The following is a 17015-nucleotide window of genomic DNA, read 5'->3' on the forward strand; positions in this document are numbered from 1 at the left end:
TTTTAGACCATACACAGGGTGGATGTGTTCCAAAAGCTGTGGTGTAGGCCAGCTCTAGTTTTGTCCAGTCACTACTTCACTCTCAGAGGCCCTCAGCCCTTCCTGCATCTGGCATTCAGTCCTCTGTGGGCTCTATGTCCCAGGTGCGGCGGAGAATGTGCACCAGCTTGATGTGATGGTGCTTTTAGCAAAAGCCCCAGTATATCGACCACTGTCTTTTCATGTTATATGAACATGTAGAATTCCTGGTAGAAAGCAGGGCAGAGGTGGGTGAAGCTGAATGTGCTTGATCTCTGTGATGTGATCAATATGTTTTCTATCCAGCCCATTGCAAAAAGCCTCAGAGAAGATTAGGAGTCACAGTTGGAGGGGGAAGCAAAGACTATAAAGGGCCTGGAGTTGGGCCCAGAAGCCAGAGTAAGAATATCAATCCCACCGGGCGATGGTGGGGCGATGGTGGGGCGGTGGTGGTGCACGCCTTTAATCCTAGCACTTGGGAGGCAGAGGCAGGCGGATTTCTGAGTTCCAGGACAGCCAGGACTACACAGAGAAACCCTGTCTTGAAAAACCAATAAATAAATAAATAAATAAATAAATAAATAAATAAATAAATATCAATCCCAGTAGATGAAGCAAAGCTGAGTGGAGGGCACGAAATGACAAGGGCCTTGCAGCAGACAGGAGGCGCTCACTGTTCTAAGAGGCCTTATTAGGCAGGTGGAATGCTTTAAATCCTAAATTCATCACTAAGTAGTCTGTGGGCTTGGACAGTTTACTAGCTTAGTTCATCTTGATGATGCCCATGAACATATCCAGAAGCAAGGGTGATAATAGGGCCCTGTGTGGTGGCATTGCAGGGTTAGATCAGTCAGTGCGGCATGCTGTAGAACAGTACTGGGATACACTTAGCCATAGGCATTCACACTGCTCATTTTCATTATGTGCTGCTAGATGCTGCTTGATAGATGTGGCTTGGAAAAGCTGTGTCCCTTTTATAGACCCTCAATCCAAAATCATAACCATACTAGTTAGCCTACGTCAGGAAAACTTCCCTACTCAGCCATGTTCCTGAAACATGCCTCTTGGTGTAGTATTCTTTAGAAGCTCTGGAAAACAGAGCTAAGAGTTTTAATTACAGACAGAAGGCCAAGGAGGCATTGCTTGGTGAGAGAAATCACTCTCAAATGGGCTGTTAGCCAAAGAAAGCCCCAGCACCTTTAAAGTAGAGGCAATGTGCTGCTGTGTCTACAGGGAACTTTGAGAAGGAGATCTGACAACAAGCTACAAGGCTCTCCACTGACTGCTCCCACGCTCTCTTACCATAGAGTAGTCAGACTGTTGACCGTCAGTGTTAAGAGGCTGTGGGTGTTGACCGCAGTCTCTGTAGCATTTGGGGTGCAGTCAGTTTATCCCCTCAGTTCTTCCCACGCCCTCTCTGGCTGGGCACTGAGACATGACCTTCCCATGCTTTGGGCCTACTTACCTACTTCTGCTGCTCTTGTCCTGGCTTGTGGAAATCAAAATGATTTTCCAGATGACATTGTTTAGGTTTTCTTCTATCAAGTTGAGCTTGATGAAATGTCCTAAGTGAAAACAGCTGAAACATGAGACCAGGTTTCCACAGAAGCTCCAGGACTCCAGAGTCCATGCTCCTTATGGACTCCTGAAAGCAGGGCTGTACTGGTTGGCTGTACTTTGTTGAATGAAAAATTGCTGATTTCTCAGTGTGCCCCTGGGGGATGAGCGCACATACACACAGCTCTAGAACTTGAACATGCCAGTGCCTGAGAGAAAATAACTTTATAGGTTTCTTTTTTTTTTTTTTTTTTTTTTTTTTTTTTAAATAATTTAGCCAGAACAGTGTAAGGAGAAGGTTCAGCATTGTGGAAGGCAAAGCCAGATAATCCTGGGGCAGAAGTAACAGCAACTCTGTCTTGGAGAAAACAGACTCTGAAAAGTTGTCCTCTGACCTGCACACACATGACCATGCACGTGAGCGTGCACGCATGCACAAGCACACTAGCACACATACAGATATTTCAGTAGGTAAGGAGTTCTGTGTTCTGTGGGGCACTGTAACATGAGTACACACAGAGGTGAAGACAGGCACAGACCTGGCCTTGGGGAGCCTCAGGTTACATAAAAGGATGCCACTTGCCACAGCAAGGAGTGTTTGTGCCAATGCAGGAACAGGGAAATCAGAGAAACATCCCAGGAGGAGTCTAGTCAGCTGGCATGTGTTACTAGAAGCTTCTTCTAGAGGGTGTTAGTAAAGGAATGAGATTGGTCAGCATGGGTGTTTATAGTTAGTACCTTATAGTAATAAGGAATGAGATTGGTCAGCATGGGTGTTTATAGTTAGTACCTTATAGTAATAATAGCAAACAATTAATGGATGCTCTTTTACACTGGCCAACTTTGTACTTGCAACAGCCCTCTGACTGAGGCAGACACCTTCACGGGTGGGCCAACCAAGGTTCAGTGGCAAGCTCATGATTCTCATGCATGCCTGCTGGGCCTCCGAACTTAGTCACCCTCTGCTGCCCAGTCCTAGGAAATTCAACCCAAAGGATCCTTCTCATTCATACTTCTAACACGGACACCTCATAAGCCTGTGTCCTGGTGTGTGATCAAGCCCTCTCAACTGGAGAGCCAGGAGTGTGCAAGCACAAGTGCTTTAGCTGGTTGTCTTCATCCCAGTTGGAAGAGAAAGGGCGCATTCCTTCAGAGTGAGTCACCAACCCTCAGGAGCTCATTCAGTTGTTAAATGGAATTGTTTGGGGTGGGGTTGGGGTAAGACTGAAAACTTGTCTGAAAGGCAGATGGTTTTGGTATTGTTCTGAACACTGTCATCTGCCTTGTAAATCTTCACATAATTGCCGCTTGTGAGCTCTGTAACCTCAGACAAGTGACTCCTCTGAGATTCTTTTAAGTTCTTAAATATCCTGAGTGTGTGAAGAGAGGTAAGTTGTGTCTTTGGAGTACTGGCAAGTGCTGGGTGGCTAACAGGCAGGGTGAACACTGGTCACCTTTCACTAGGGTAGCTCACATTTACGTCCTCGGTGAGAATTGTGTCTCCCTCTAAGAGGGCAACTCACAAGTTTCAGATCTTCTGTACTGTGCTGACTTCTCCTCTGACATCAGACATGGCACCTTTTGCCTTCAGAAATGTGAAAAACAGGCCTTTGTATCCCCAGCCTCCAGCCACTCATACAGACTAAAATATTATCATTTAAAATAATAATATGGGCTAGGATACTAATAATAGATTAAGAATATTCAGTGGCTAAGAGTACTCCCTGTTCTTCTAGAGGATCCATGTTCTGCTCTCCAGTGTCTGTATTAGGTGGCTCATGTAGAACTCCAGTTTCTTGACCTCCATGGGCATCTGGACATTTACACAGACACACCCAGAAAAAACTTGGAATGCTTTCTTCCACTGAACGCCTTGGGGAATCCCACAGCTTTGTCACTTGACCATCACCTCCAGAACTGCACTTGCATAGCAGGCTCAGAGGTTTTCTAAGGATGCTTCTAACTCCCTTTTCTACTGTCAATAACACACAGATTCTACTCAATCATGCACAATAGCTGCTTCCTCTCCAGTTACCATGGCTACATTCAGACAAGGAAGAAGAGGTGCAAAGTTACCTTCTCCTTTGAAGGAGGCTTCTTAGAGCCCCTCACAGAATTTTTCTTGCATTTTATTGGCCAGAGTTGCATCAGGTCTCACCAGGCCACCCATGTTCATGCATGGTCATTGTGATTTCCTCTCCTCACTCACTGGCTCCCCATATTGCAGGGTGCAAATCCTAAGTAACACCTCCTTCCTGGAACCTCCACATGCCCACTGGAGCAGGGTGAGCTTGTCCTATAAGAACCAGGAACAAGTCTTCCAAGCCTTTCCAGGCACACATCCTATTGCACAGTCCTTGTTTGGTTTCTTATTGTTTGAGCCAGCCCTAACTTGAGACCATTCTAAAAACAAGTCCTCAGCTAGTTTTGGCCTTCAGGGTGTGGCTTACTATTTTTTTTAAAGTTTTTTTTTTTTGTATGTATGTATGTATTTATGTATATGAATATACTGTAGCTGTCTTCAGACACACCAGAAAAGGGCATCGGATCCCATTACAGATGGTTGTGAGCCACCATGTGGTTGCTGGGAATTGAACTCAGGACCTCTGGAAGAGCAGTCAGTGCTCTTAACCACTGAGCCATCTCTCCAGCCTATGGTTTACTATTTTTAGAAGGTTTACTTTTTTTAAAAATCCAGATCCCAGACAGAGCCAGTGGATAGATAGCATCATCTCTGTGGGCAGCAGTGGCAGCAGATGGATGTTGTTGTCTTCTCTTCTTCCTCTTCTTCCTCTTCTTCCTCCTCCTCCTCCTTGAAACTTTGGGGCTTTGGTTTATTTAAGATTTTATTTATATTTATATTTATATTTATATTTATATGTGTGTGCCTTCTTGTCTATATGTGTGCCACATGTGTGCAGTGCCTACAGGGGCCAGAGGAGTCATCAGATCCCCTGGAGTCAGAGTTAACAGGCAGGTTGTAAACTGCCCTGTGTAGGTGCTGGAAACCAGACCTGCATCCTCTACAAGAGCAACCGTGCTCTTAACTGCTGAGTATCTCTCCAGCTGAATTTTGTTCATTTAAAGCTTAGAGAATTTATTTTAGAGTTATTGCTTCTGAAAGTTAGCAATGTACAGTTAGTCAAAGGCACCCTGTGGTGCTGCTTAATGTGTCCCTCTGCCCCTTGGATTCCTGTAAAGCTTGAGGCCAGAACCCAATCAGTTTCTTAGTGAAGAAGAGCAGTTTCTAGATAGCACTGTGCTTCCAAGAAAGGTGCCCTTTTTTTTTTTTGTTTGTTTTGTTTTGTTTTTTTGTTTTTTTGTTTTTCGAGACAGGGTTTCTCTGTAGCCCTGACTGTCCTGGAACTCGCTCTGTAGACCAGGCTGGCCTCAGACTCAGAGATCCACCTGCCTCTGCCTCCCAAGGGCTGGGATTAAAGGCGTGCGCCACCACCGCCCGGCTTAAAGGTGCCCTTGATGGAGGTACTATTGTTAGTTGTGACCACTGTGCCCGAGCATTCAAACTATGACATATAAGATTTCTTCTGCCAGTTTTCCATCAATAACCAGAATGAATCTGAAAGAGAAACTTCCCCCTTGTGATTGGTATGCAAAGCTTGTCACTTCCTTATATATACAGTTTTCAAAATTAGGAGTGTTTCCTAGCATCCTCTGCCTTGTGTTTCTAGTTTTAAATTGTTATGTAGCTCAGGCCAGGTGGTAGTGGCACACACCTTTAATCCCAGCATTCAAGAGGCCAAGGCAGGTGGATCTCTGAGTTTGGAGCCAGCCTGGTCTACAGAGTGAGTTCCAGGACATCCAGGGCACAGAGAAAACCTGTCTTAAAAAAGAAGTTATACAGTTTCCTAGCTGGCACTGTTTCCCAGCCATCCCAGTTACCTGAAGACCTCTGTTTCAGGCCTGTGTGAGGAATGCCAGTTGTTCTTCAAGCAGTTGTTACCTATCTCCATCTGTACTGAGTGTGTCAGGCCTTGTGCTGCTTAGCTGTGTGTGCAACTAAGAGCATTCCTCCGCTTGCCACTTCTCACTGCCACTTTAGGTGTGGGCAGAGAAAGTCCCTTGCTGACTCCATTACAAGTCACTCTGTGGGCTGGGTATGATGGCAGAGGCAGGAGGATCTCTGAGTTGGAAGCCAGCCTGGTCTACATAAAAAGGTCTAGGACAGCCAAGACTACATAGAGAGACCTTGTCTCAAAAACACAAAGCAAAACAACGAAGTCACTCTGGGGCTGGACACTCCTGTGATCATGTCCTGTAGCTCCTGTCACAGGAATCTACTACTCCAGTCCCCATGAACCAGTGTGTTCTTCACGTGTCAGACCAGACCTGACCCTCTTCCAAAGTATGAGAAGAACTAGAGGGTGGCACTGAGCCTTGGTGTGTAATTGCAGACTTCCTATGCCCTGGCACTGCACCCAAAGAATAGGTTTCAGAGAGTAAGGGGGTAATAGACGGTCTGGGCTGTAGCTGTGGTATTCCCAGAGGAGTGGTTCTCACTGTGAGAACCTAGGGAACACTGGCTACCATGCTTTCTTTGGGGTTCTTTGTGCCAGGACTATCATAGCAGTGCGGACCCCTCTGCCAGGCAGGTCTTTGTATCATTCCAGGAGAAAGTGGAGAGGAAGCAGGATCCAAGACATTCAAATTCAGAGCTGTGTGTTGAATTGTTGTGGTCAATGTGAACACAATGAGCATTGGAACATAGGTTCATGTTCTTAGGAAAATCTTCTCCAGATGTGGTTTTGACTTCTGAAAACTGATTTTCAATGAACTGAATGTTAGTCTTATGTATAGCTGTTGGCAGAAGAGTCCAAAACTATCTTTTCTAATTGCCCTCTAACAATTAATTTAAAAGACTGTCTGTCTTTGAAAAGAGATTTGAATTTTCACAAGGTATTGAGCCCTGCTTATTCACAGGTGGTACGCACTCAGTGAGACCAGTGTATTGGAAGTACCTAGATGGAAGAGGTTTCTGGAGCCTTCTATGTGTGATCATTAAGACAAGTTGAGACCAAAGCCCTTCTGTTTGGGCAGGAAGGTTGGCAGAAAGAAAAGCTGCCCGCCCCTTTCCCAGCCTCCACTGAGTCATAATGTAGTCTTGGAATTTCAGGGCACAGTTGCAAGTGTGTGCTTGTCATCCTAGGATTCCCTAGCCATCCGTTGTTCATTAGTTGAGGTCACAGCTGCCATTCTAAGAGGACAGCATCCCTGCCTGCTCCCATGTCAGGAGGAACTGGAATTTGTTCTGTGTCAGCAGATAAATGTGCAGACTTCTCTGCATTCCTTTATCCAGCTTGCTGGAGTAAGTTCGGCTTAACCTGGCGGCACTCATGATGCTGAGGTAGAAAGCCGGAGAATTCAAGGCTTCGAGTTACTTGGGACTGACACTTTGATCCCAGCCCAGGCTATGGGGCACCCCTGCACATTCCTCCAGGCAGAGTAGGGAGCAGCCTGCCTCCAGCTGCTTCCCCTTTGCATCCCTCTAATACTTCTGAGTTGTGGCAACAAGCAGAAGGCCCCTTTCCTGGGCTAGCCTCAGGCTCCCAAGGATCTTACTTTCCACATGGCTCCAAGAACAGAATGGGGTGAGTCTGGAGCTGGTTTCGTGGATATCCCTCTCATGGTGTAGGGGAGATAGTTTTCTTAACATTAATCTATGTTCATTTTTGAAAACTAAAACAATAAATTAACACACACACACACACAAAAAGAGTTTTTAATCTTGTTTCCAAAATTTATAGTGTACCCCAGCAAAGCAGGTTGGGCTTTTCTGCACCCAGTGTTCCTGGTATTCCACCATCTTTCCATGCTGTTGCTGTGACCTGTGTTCTGCTGTGACATTATTCTTGCTGACTTCAGAATAGCCCCTGATGAGTCTAACACATCTGCATACTTGGTACTCTGTGAGTCTTTACCTATAGGCTATTAAACAGCCTCATTCTACCTCTGGTGACATCCTCCAGAGCTGAGCTTTTGCATATGTCCATGACATTTTCCTCAGACAGAATCCTCCTAACAGATATTTGAGGCTTTTGATACATGCCAGTAGGTCATCCACTGGACCATCCCTGCTGCCCAGAGTGATGCCCCATTCTCTCTGATCCCATCCTGCCCCACCCCACCCTGTGTCTGCAATTTTTATTTTGTTGCCATCAAACTTGAGAAGCTCTAAATATTTCTTTTTGTATGTTTATCTTTTTTCATAGGTTTTTTTTGGGGGAGGTTGTTTGGGGGGGGGTTGGTTTGTTTTGTTTGTTTTGTTTTTTGTTTTTGTTTTTTTGTTTTTTCCAGACAGGGTTTCTCTGTGTAGCCCTGGCTGTCCTGGAACTCACTTTGTAGACCAGGCTGGCCTCAAACTCAGAAATCCACCTGCCTCTGCCTCCCAAGTGCTAGGATTAAAGGCATGTGCCACTACTGCCCGGCTTTTCATAGTTCTTATGTTGTCAAAAGAAACTGCTTTGGGAAATGCTAGTTCTTAGCCCCTGGTCAGGGAGACATGGTTAGGTACCCAGCTCTGCATCCTCAGGGGTAATATGTGCTCTTCCCTTGTGCACACAGGCTATCACTAGCAGCCGTCAGCAGAGAGCAGTGAGGATATTGTGTCAGGCAATATACCAGAACACTGCTCAGCAGTAAAAAAAAAAAAAAAAAAAGAGGCAGGTGGGGGTGGCCAAGAAGAGAGTGGTAGTTGCAGCAGGAGAGGGAGGGAACTGCATAGGTACAAAATTTCTGTTCTAAAGTTGTGTTAAGGACTACACGTGCATTCTGTAAAGTACTTCCCACACAGTCATGACCAGAGTTCAGTCCTCACAATGCACAAAAAAAGCCAGGTGTGGTGGCCATAATTGTAATTCCAGCACTAGGGAACCAAGAGACAGATGGATGGATCCCTAGAGCTCTGGTCGTCTGTCCTCACCTACTCCGTGTACTCAGTGATCTGCAGGTGCTAGTGAGAGACCCTGTCCCCAAAGGCCCATGCATGCCCATCCTGGAGGCCCACAGCAGTCCAGAACAGGATGTACAGAGTGCTGAGATAGCAGAAGGGAAGAACAGGGGTGTGGGGGGAGAGTAGACTTCATACCCCAGGTGATGGTCACACTGTGTACCTGAGAAAAATCATTAGTGCTCTGGAGTGGTTGTGCACGCCTTTAACCTCAGCACTTCTACATAAAGAGACCATGTCTCAAAAAAAAAAAAAAAAAAAAAAGTCATGGAACTGGATAAATATGTCCCAGCTGAGAAACTACACCCCTGATCTGCCCTCTTTACTGCTATTTTCAAAGTACCATTGTTCATTTTCTTTCAAAGCCATTTTTCTGCTTTGAGAAGGTCACATGACCTTCACTGTAAGTTTATTGACAAGGCTCCCAGCAGTCCTGGGGATCCAGTTTCTGCCTTGACAAGTCAGTGCACTTTGGGAAAACACTAAAAGCCAGAAGCCAGATGGCTAAGTGTACCATTGTGCCTAACATGACAGCTTTAGGGAACCAAAATCGTCTACCACTCTCCCCAGACTGCACAGGAATACAAGTGTGTAATGGTCTGTCCATCTAAACACCCAAGCTTGCCATTTCCCCTTTCAAGAGGAGTACACGGTGCAGTTGAAACTTTGCAGTGTGCTGCTATGGTAGTTTTAGAGAGAAAGGGACATGTTAGGGACTGTACAGATTACCCTGCCTAGGAAATGTGTGGACACAAATGTGAGACTTGGTGTCATCCCCTGCCCCTTCTCCCTCACAGGAACTAGTGAGGCTAACCATTGAGAAGCAGGGGCGGCCATCACCAACAAGCCCAGTGAAGCCCAGTTCCCCAGCCAGCAAGCCTGATGGGTAAGTCTGAGCAGACTCCTTGGTACCAGTGGGACCAAGCACACACTTTGGAACTGAGCCCACGCTTAACAAAGAAAGGAGCCAGGCAAGCAGTGAGAGTATTTGTGAGGCTGTGAGCAGCCCTGGTCTCCTTTCCAGTGATAAGTTCTGAGGAGTGCCTGGTGCTTTAAAATGTGTGTTCCACATAAGTTTCAAAGTGTTGCCTTGCACTTCACAAGCTCATCTGGGTAAGAGTGTATAAATGGAAGTGGTTCTCAGCCCCTAGTTCTGCCCCAGGCAGCATCACTGCACCACAAACTCCCAAGGGCTTGCCTGAGAGGTTGGGGAGACCTTGGATTTTTTTAGTAGTTCAGCCAGTGGGATGCTGATACAGAACAAACCCAGAGGCCAGTGGTAGAGTATTTTCTCAGTAATCTGAGGGAGGACCTTATGGACAACCGTACTATTTTGCATTAGTTTCAAGGACTGGCCCATGTTAAACATATGACACATTATTTTAGAGCAGCCTGGTAGCTGGTCAGTGATGAAACTTCATGGGAACCCCAAGACTGTGCATGAGGCTCCTCCTTGGACCATCACCCCCTTAACCCTTCCCCTCACTCTCAGGAGCCATATACTCTTTGACTATGTGTGATCCCTAGTTCTTTCCATTTCTCCAGCCAGCCTGAGCTCCCTCTGACAGACCGAGAAATGGAAATTCTGAACAAGACGACAAGTGTATCCCCACCCACTGAACTGCTCCCAGACTCCACCAGTGATGAGGTTGCACCCCCCAAACCTCCTTTACCTGGCATCCGGGTGGTTGATAACAGGTAATTCTAAACTCTTTTGAGGGGATGTTTTTTCCCCTAGGGCCTACCTATTTATGACCTAATGTCGGGAGTGGGTGGTAGAGTGAGCAGAAGGATAACCGTGTACCTGGGGTAAGTGCTCCAGAGCCTTGGCACTGTTAAAAAGAATGTCTCTGAAGGTGGCCAGGCTCTGGCCGTGGGCCCTTGCACAGGCTCTGCACTCTTTCAGCTTGCTTTAGATCTCTATCCAGTAAAACCAGTCATGATTTACTATGGAAGGAAAAGAATCTCGTTTGGTTCTGGTCTTTGGGCCTTGGTAGACTGATTGACAAGAGAAGAGGAGGCAGTTAAAGTATGAAAATAAGTGTGAAAAAAGCTTCATGCATGTCCTGTTCCTAAAAGCATTCTAAAGCACTCTTGTTTGTGATGTACAGTTTGTCTGGATTTTCTGTCTCTTCTAGTCCACCAGCATTACCACCTAAGAAAAGGCAGTCTGCTCCATCGCCTACCCGAGTGGCTGTGGTGGCCCCCATGAGTCGGGCTACCAGCGGCTCCAGTTTGCCTGTTGGAATCAATAGGCAGGTAATGAAGTCCTGGTTCTGTTGGGGAGGAATATAGGATTGGAGTTTGAGGACTGTGTACTAGAGCTGAAGATTCCCCTGGTAGTCTTTCGCCAGATGGCAAGCCATAGCCATCCCTCCCCCCACCCCAATGACATGGGCATCTCCCAAGGGCATCCCTGTGGAAGCACTCCCATATTCCTCCCAGTTCTTTTCCTGTCTTATCCTGATCCTACACTGACATCAAAGATGGCCTCTGAGCTAGGCAGTGTTTTCTCTGAGCTAAGTGAGCATGCCAGTTGCTTGTCCCTGATCTCTGCTGTCTTTCCCAAGGATGACTGAAGTTCCTTTCCATTCTTCCCAAGGACTTTGATGTTGAATGTTACTCCCAGAGGCGCCTGTCAGGAGGCAGCCGCTCCTGCGGTGGTGAGTCTCCTCGCTTGTCCCCCTGCAGCAGCACGGGCAAGCTCAGCCGGTCAGACGAGCAGCTGTCCTCCCTAGACAGGGATAGCGGGCAGTGCTCACGGAACACAAGCTGTGAAACACTAGGTAAGCCTTCACAACTCTCCTCCCTACAAAGCTCCCTGGGGTCCTTTGATTCTGGGATCGAGTCAGCTGATTTCCAGGCATTAACTAGATAACTAGATTAGTCAAATTCTTTAAAATTCAGCCTCAGTCTCCTCATCTACAAAATGAAGATGGTGTCTACTTGGGAAGAGTCTGAACGAGTGTATGGAGTAACAGTGTAAAGTCACAGAGCAGATAGTCAGGCAGCTATCTCCTTACAGGTAGCCTGGCAAGTCCAGCTAACTCATCATGTACACATATGGCTTTCTCTGAGTGAGGGAGTGAGCTCCTGAAGGTATTGACAGAGGTTGAAAGCATCGAGCAGCCTTCTATTCTTGTCAGGCACCACTGACCAAGGTCAGCAGGACCATTTGGCAGGAGCTTGGTGGTACCAACCTGTTTGTGTCCTAGAAACTAGATCCTTTTCCCTTCTGAGAAGGTGTCCTAGGCACAAAGGAGAGCTTGTCAGCAAGGCTCCTGTCCAAGAAGGCTAACCTACAAAGACTTGGCTGGTGGTAACATGGAGACACTATTAGGAGCCACTAGTGGGGGTCAGATGGATGAGGAGGCAGTGCTCTGATGGAGCAGCCGAGAGCTCGTGAAAGTCACTCATGGATGCTGATGATGGACACGCTGAGACTGCGGACATGCTGTTTCTCGGGGAGGTGAAAAGGATGAGAAGAGAGTAGCTTTCGTGCTTGTAAGCCCTGCACTTGGGAGGCAGAGGCAAGAGGTCTCATGAGTTCCAGGCCAACATGGTGTACAGAGAATTTCAAGCCAGCCAGGACTACACAGTGAGACTACGTCTCAAAAACAAACAAAAAAGTGGGGATAGGGTTCTAGAGAAAAAAAGAACTTTCAAGAAAATGCATCAAAATGTAAACTGTGGCAGTCAGCTCTGAGTCTTAATTTTCATGATCATTTGCCATCTTTTGTCTTGTATCTTTTGTTTTTAAGAAATCGAGTTGTAAAGTGTAGGAAAGTGCTGAGGCTGCAGCTCAGTGGTAGAATTCATGCTCAGAGCCTGCCTGGGCTCCATCTCCAGAGCCACCTAGAGAGAGCAGGAGAGCGGGGGGGGGGGGGGGGGGGACCAATATAGCACACAGCCATCTTACCGCCTCCTTGGCTTTTACTACATTTCATGCCAGATAAAGTTAAGGAGAAGCCCGCAGGAGAGATCAAACATAAAGCACATCTTGTATGAGGGAGATGGGGCAGAGTGGGTGGGGCGATGGCTCTGGAGGCGTGCAGCTGATGGGTGTTTCCTGTGTGGCTTGCAGATCACTATGACCCTGACTATGAGTTCCTCCAGCAAGACCTCTCCAATGCAGACCAGACCCCTCCACAGGCAGCCTGTAGCCTCAGCCCGCTGCCGGAGTCCCTGGGGGAATCCGGGCCTCCATTTCTTGGCCACCCTTTCCAGCTGCCTCCTCAGCAGGAGGGACAGCAGACAGACACTCCACCTGCCCTTCCTGAGAAGAAGCGTAGGAGTGCAGTCTCCCAGACCACGGACAGCTCTGGCTGCAGGGTGTCCTATGAGCGACACCCCTCGCAGTACGACAACATCTCAGAGGGTGACCTGCAGAACCCAGTCCAGCCTGTGCCCTACCCGCCCTTTGCTGCTATCCTGCCCTTTCAGCAGGGAGCTTCTTCCACCCCTGCTGAGTTTGTGGGTGACTTCAGTGTTCCTGAGTCAGCAGGTGACCCAGAGAAGCCACCTCCTCTACCAGAGAAGAAAAACAAACACAGTAAGTTCTCTACGTTCCCTGTAAGCACATTTTGTAACCCTCAACAGGACTGTGTTTTGCTTAGCTCAAACATGAGACCAAAATCAAGCCCATGACCTCTTTCTTTCATATAGGACAGACTCATAAGTGCACATGTGGTCATGTCCAGGGGCCCAATATTATCATTACTCGTGGTCCTCGAAAGTCCTAATTAGTTCACCTCTCCTCTGAGGTATTTGAAATCACAGGTCTGATGCTTCCAGGTATCTCTCCTCTATAAACACAACCCATTGACCCTTTTGCCTGAACACTTAGTAACAAAGACAACTGACTGTCCTGGCATGCAGACCCAAATGATGGCAGAGGTGCCCAAGTGTCATGGCACCCAGAGCAGCACTGCCGTAGCATGTGTATAACCAGAGCCTGTCTAGCTCTCGGAGGGATGTCCCGAGTGAGGACAGGGTGCTCATAGTGACCTAGATCAGAGCTTTCAGGCTAGAGGACTAATGTCAGCTCTTGGACTAGATGTTTTAGTAGACAGATGTTATTAGGCTGGGTGGATCTGGAAAGTGGAATGTTTGTATTTTGAACAGTTTCCAACTGTAAGTTTGCCATAGCATTACTAAGTAACATTCTGGACATTGCATCCTTTGTCTTCCCTCCCCAGTTGCTCCACATGGGAAACTTGCAGGCCACGCTGCCCTGCTCCCTCCTTCACCTCACTAACACTGTTTCCCCTGGCAATCCAGATGTCACCATTTTGATGTACGTGGCCACATCAGCCTCACAGCCTAACTGTCCCCTTACCTTGGTACAAATCCAGCAAGGATACCTAAAACTAAATATTGCACTTCAATACCCTAATAAGGACTTCCTACTCTCAAAAGAAGGCCTGCCTCATTCCACCCAGCAGAGCCGTCCCAGGACCAGAGCAGCCTGGTTTGTAACCACACCCCCAACACCCAAGCTTTGCCTTGCTGGGGTGGACCCAGCTAGAGAGGGCTGGTCCACAAACCAATGATGTCTTTCCATGTGTCCTGTAAGCTGCCTCATTGCAGATCAAGCTCTGCAGAGAGGACACTTGGCAGTAGGAACAAATCTTTCTGGGCTGCTTCTGCCCCACCCCCAATACCAGAGCACTATTAACATCGAGGGCACCCATTTTTCTCCTCAGAGTTGTCCTACAGACTAGGGTGTGGAACAGGGTTCTGTCTATCAAACTATACCAAATGAGCGGTGCTGCCAGCCAGGAAGCCTCCTGTTTGCACCTCTTAGAACAAGCCCTCGAGCAGAGCCTGCAAAGAGGGTAGTGGCAGACAGGGAGGACAAGGCCATTGCTTCTGTTCATTTCAAGTCTCAAGTGGCTGAAATGGGTTTTTCTGTGGCAGGAGAGGCAACTCAAGCTATGTCCTGCTGTGGCTAGAGGACCTTTTCCTACAGCTTCCTTACGGCAACCAGAGGTTCAAGGTGATGGCTCTGAGCAGAAGCTTATGTAGTTAGTTTTCTAGGCCTCAGAGCAGCAGGTGAGAGGCAGTGTGGGTTCGTATGGGTTTGAGCCTGGCCAGGTCTGAAGGAAGCTTTGTCTTCCGTCCTTAAGACCTACTGTGTTTTCAACAAAGGTCTTCATCCCCCACCCCATGAAGGGGTCATCTTCCTGTGAAAGAGCCCCAAACTTCAAATACCCTAAGCTCAGTCCTGATCCAGAGTCTGCCCTTCACTTCTGAGGGCACCATGGGAGAGTTCCTTGTATGAGCTGGTGGGAAGCTACACGGAAGTACTTTGGAAAAAAGGAGGAGTGACTGTCAGCCCTTATACTTGGCACCTCTAAAGCAAGTTCATACACAGCATAGTATGTCCTCGCTAAGGGTGCCCCAGCATTACTTCTTGTTAGAGTAGCCCATGGGAGTACCTGAACACTGTCGGCTACTGATATTCCCGGAGCCCGTGTCTGAAGAAGTATGTGCAGTCAAGTACTCCCAGATTTGCTGGCTGCTCGGGCATCTGAGTCACTGCCCAACACGGAAAAGTCCTGGGAGGGCTAACCTCACTGCTGTTCTTTTGTGTGTAGCTGGCAGGTCTCTACCAGGACCCCAGCACTAGGAGGTTCTAAATGCCTGGGGAGACCAGATTGGTGGCACATTAGCTAGAGAAGGTTCCTTGACCCTTGTAGAAAGCCAGTGGTGGGGCTACGGTCACCCCTAGACTGTGACTGAGCAGGGACACAGCAGCATTACTGTGGGGCTTGAGGCGCAATGACAGTACTTCCCTTGCATGGTGAGCCATGGGGACACAGCCATGACCTGTCAGTACACAACAGAGCCACAACTTCTATATTCTATGAAATAAACATAGCCACCTTCCTTTCAGCAAAAATGCCAGGAAGACCTGCCAAGAAAGTACCTTGGCCAACCCCTATCCCCCACATGGGGAAGAAGTGCACTCTCTCAGGCTGGCTTCCTCTGCCTTCTAACCAGTGGGCTCCTGGCACTTGGTGTGTGACATAAGGAGAACGTTTCTGCCTGGAAGATGCTGAAGGCATCTGTGTCTGTCACACATTAACATAGGTCCTTTGGTTCTAAGCCCAGGCTCCTTTTCCTCACAGCTGCCATTGTTGCTCTCTCTGTTAGTGAATTGACACTGAGTCCTAACTAGGTATGAAAGGGCCAATGCTGTCATTCTCTCTACTAGCCCTTCCATGTATGTAGGGAGGGTTCCAGTGCCTAGTGTAGAGATGGCCAGCCTTGACTTCCCTCTGCTCTCAGGGCAGCAGTCACGCCCCTAGGCATAATACTCCAGAACCCTCTAGCTCTGTGGACAGTGAGGCCCAGGTTACTCAGGAACAGAGCATATACTGACCGAGGCTGCTGGCCCTGCACCTGCTGTGTGCCCTGCACCTGCTGTGTGGAGAGGGGTGGCAGCTGAGCTTTGATCCTCTGGCTTCTCAACTCCCCAGGCTCATGAGGACCCTGCTGTTGTTGGCTGCCACCCTGCTGAGGCAAAGAGGCTGGCCTGCCAGGCAGACAGGTTGTGACAGGCAGCTTAGCTGGGAGATACCAGCTTAGCCTCCATGTGTAAGGGGATGGTGGTAGCAGGGGTGGAACAGATGTATTAGTTAGCATTTGTGTACTTTCTCCCTCACCCTCTGTCCCTCTTGCTGGCCTGGCCTATGTCTTTCCAGATAGAAACAGTGAGCTAACAAGTCCCTAGAGGCACTTGATGGAAACATGTTTCATTCGCCCGTTCTACAAATGTTCATGGAATCAGACATAGGTCCTGCCCTGCTAGAGCGTCAGCCCTTATAGCAAAAGCAGTAGTGAATCCTGCTCCATCTATCTTTAAGGCCCTGCTGCACATCACTATCTCTCACTGCAACCCCCTTAGATTCCTGCCAGCACTGAACAGACTTAGTGTCATTTCAAGCTACTGTGCCATGTGTGTCAGGCCCATATAACTCCCAAGTGGAGCCCTGCTGTGGGTAGTTCCTGGTGGTGCTCAGAACAAAGCCTGCTGCAAACAGCCCCTCTGGAATGCAGCCCAGCCTTCCTTCCCCGATTGTGTGCACACTGTGCTCTGCCTACCCTTTCTACTTTCCTTTGGGCCTTTGTATCACCTGTGCACTAGGGTAGAAGATCTTGGCCCATCCTCATGTCTAAAACAGCACCCACAGCCACCACACTGTCTCTTTCTCTGTGGAGCTACAGCGCCATATTGTGTGGGTATGTGTATTCTGCTGACCCAACAAGAGTATGAACCGCATAAGGCAGAGGATCCACCTTGCTGGCCCTGTGTATGCTCAGCAAACAGTGAGTAAAGGCCACAGACTGATAGATACAAACTGTAGGGAGAGACAAGAGGGAAACAGGCGAGAAGACTGTGGATGGGGAGCCCCAGGCACAGTAGGTCAAAGGTAAGACTTGGGGAGATCAGGAGCCCTATGTGTGTTCA

At 48.0% G+C, this 17015-nt stretch overlaps 1 protein-coding gene across 15 annotated transcripts in view; it reads left to right on the forward strand.

Annotated features, from left to right (window-relative positions):
* Window positions 1-17015, forward strand: part of Rapgef1 (Rap guanine nucleotide exchange factor 1) — a 119313-nt gene that overhangs the window by 67525 nt on the left and 34773 nt on the right. For all 15 annotated transcript variants that reach the window (XM_076928365.1, XM_076928367.1, XM_076928368.1 and 12 more), the window contains 5 exons: window positions 9337-9425; window positions 10085-10237; window positions 10678-10798; window positions 11142-11325; window positions 12624-13091. In XM_076928365.1, the coding sequence (XP_076784480.1) occupies window positions 9337-9425; window positions 10085-10237; window positions 10678-10798; window positions 11142-11325; window positions 12624-13091 (1015 nt within the window). The remainder of the gene's footprint in view (window positions 1-9336; window positions 9426-10084; window positions 10238-10677; window positions 10799-11141; window positions 11326-12623; window positions 13092-17015) is intronic.

Source organism: Arvicanthis niloticus, chromosome 2 (assembly GCF_011762505.2).
Source record: "Arvicanthis niloticus isolate mArvNil1 chromosome 2, mArvNil1.pat.X, whole genome shotgun sequence".
Taxonomy (NCBI): domain Eukaryota; kingdom Metazoa; phylum Chordata; class Mammalia; order Rodentia; family Muridae; genus Arvicanthis; species Arvicanthis niloticus.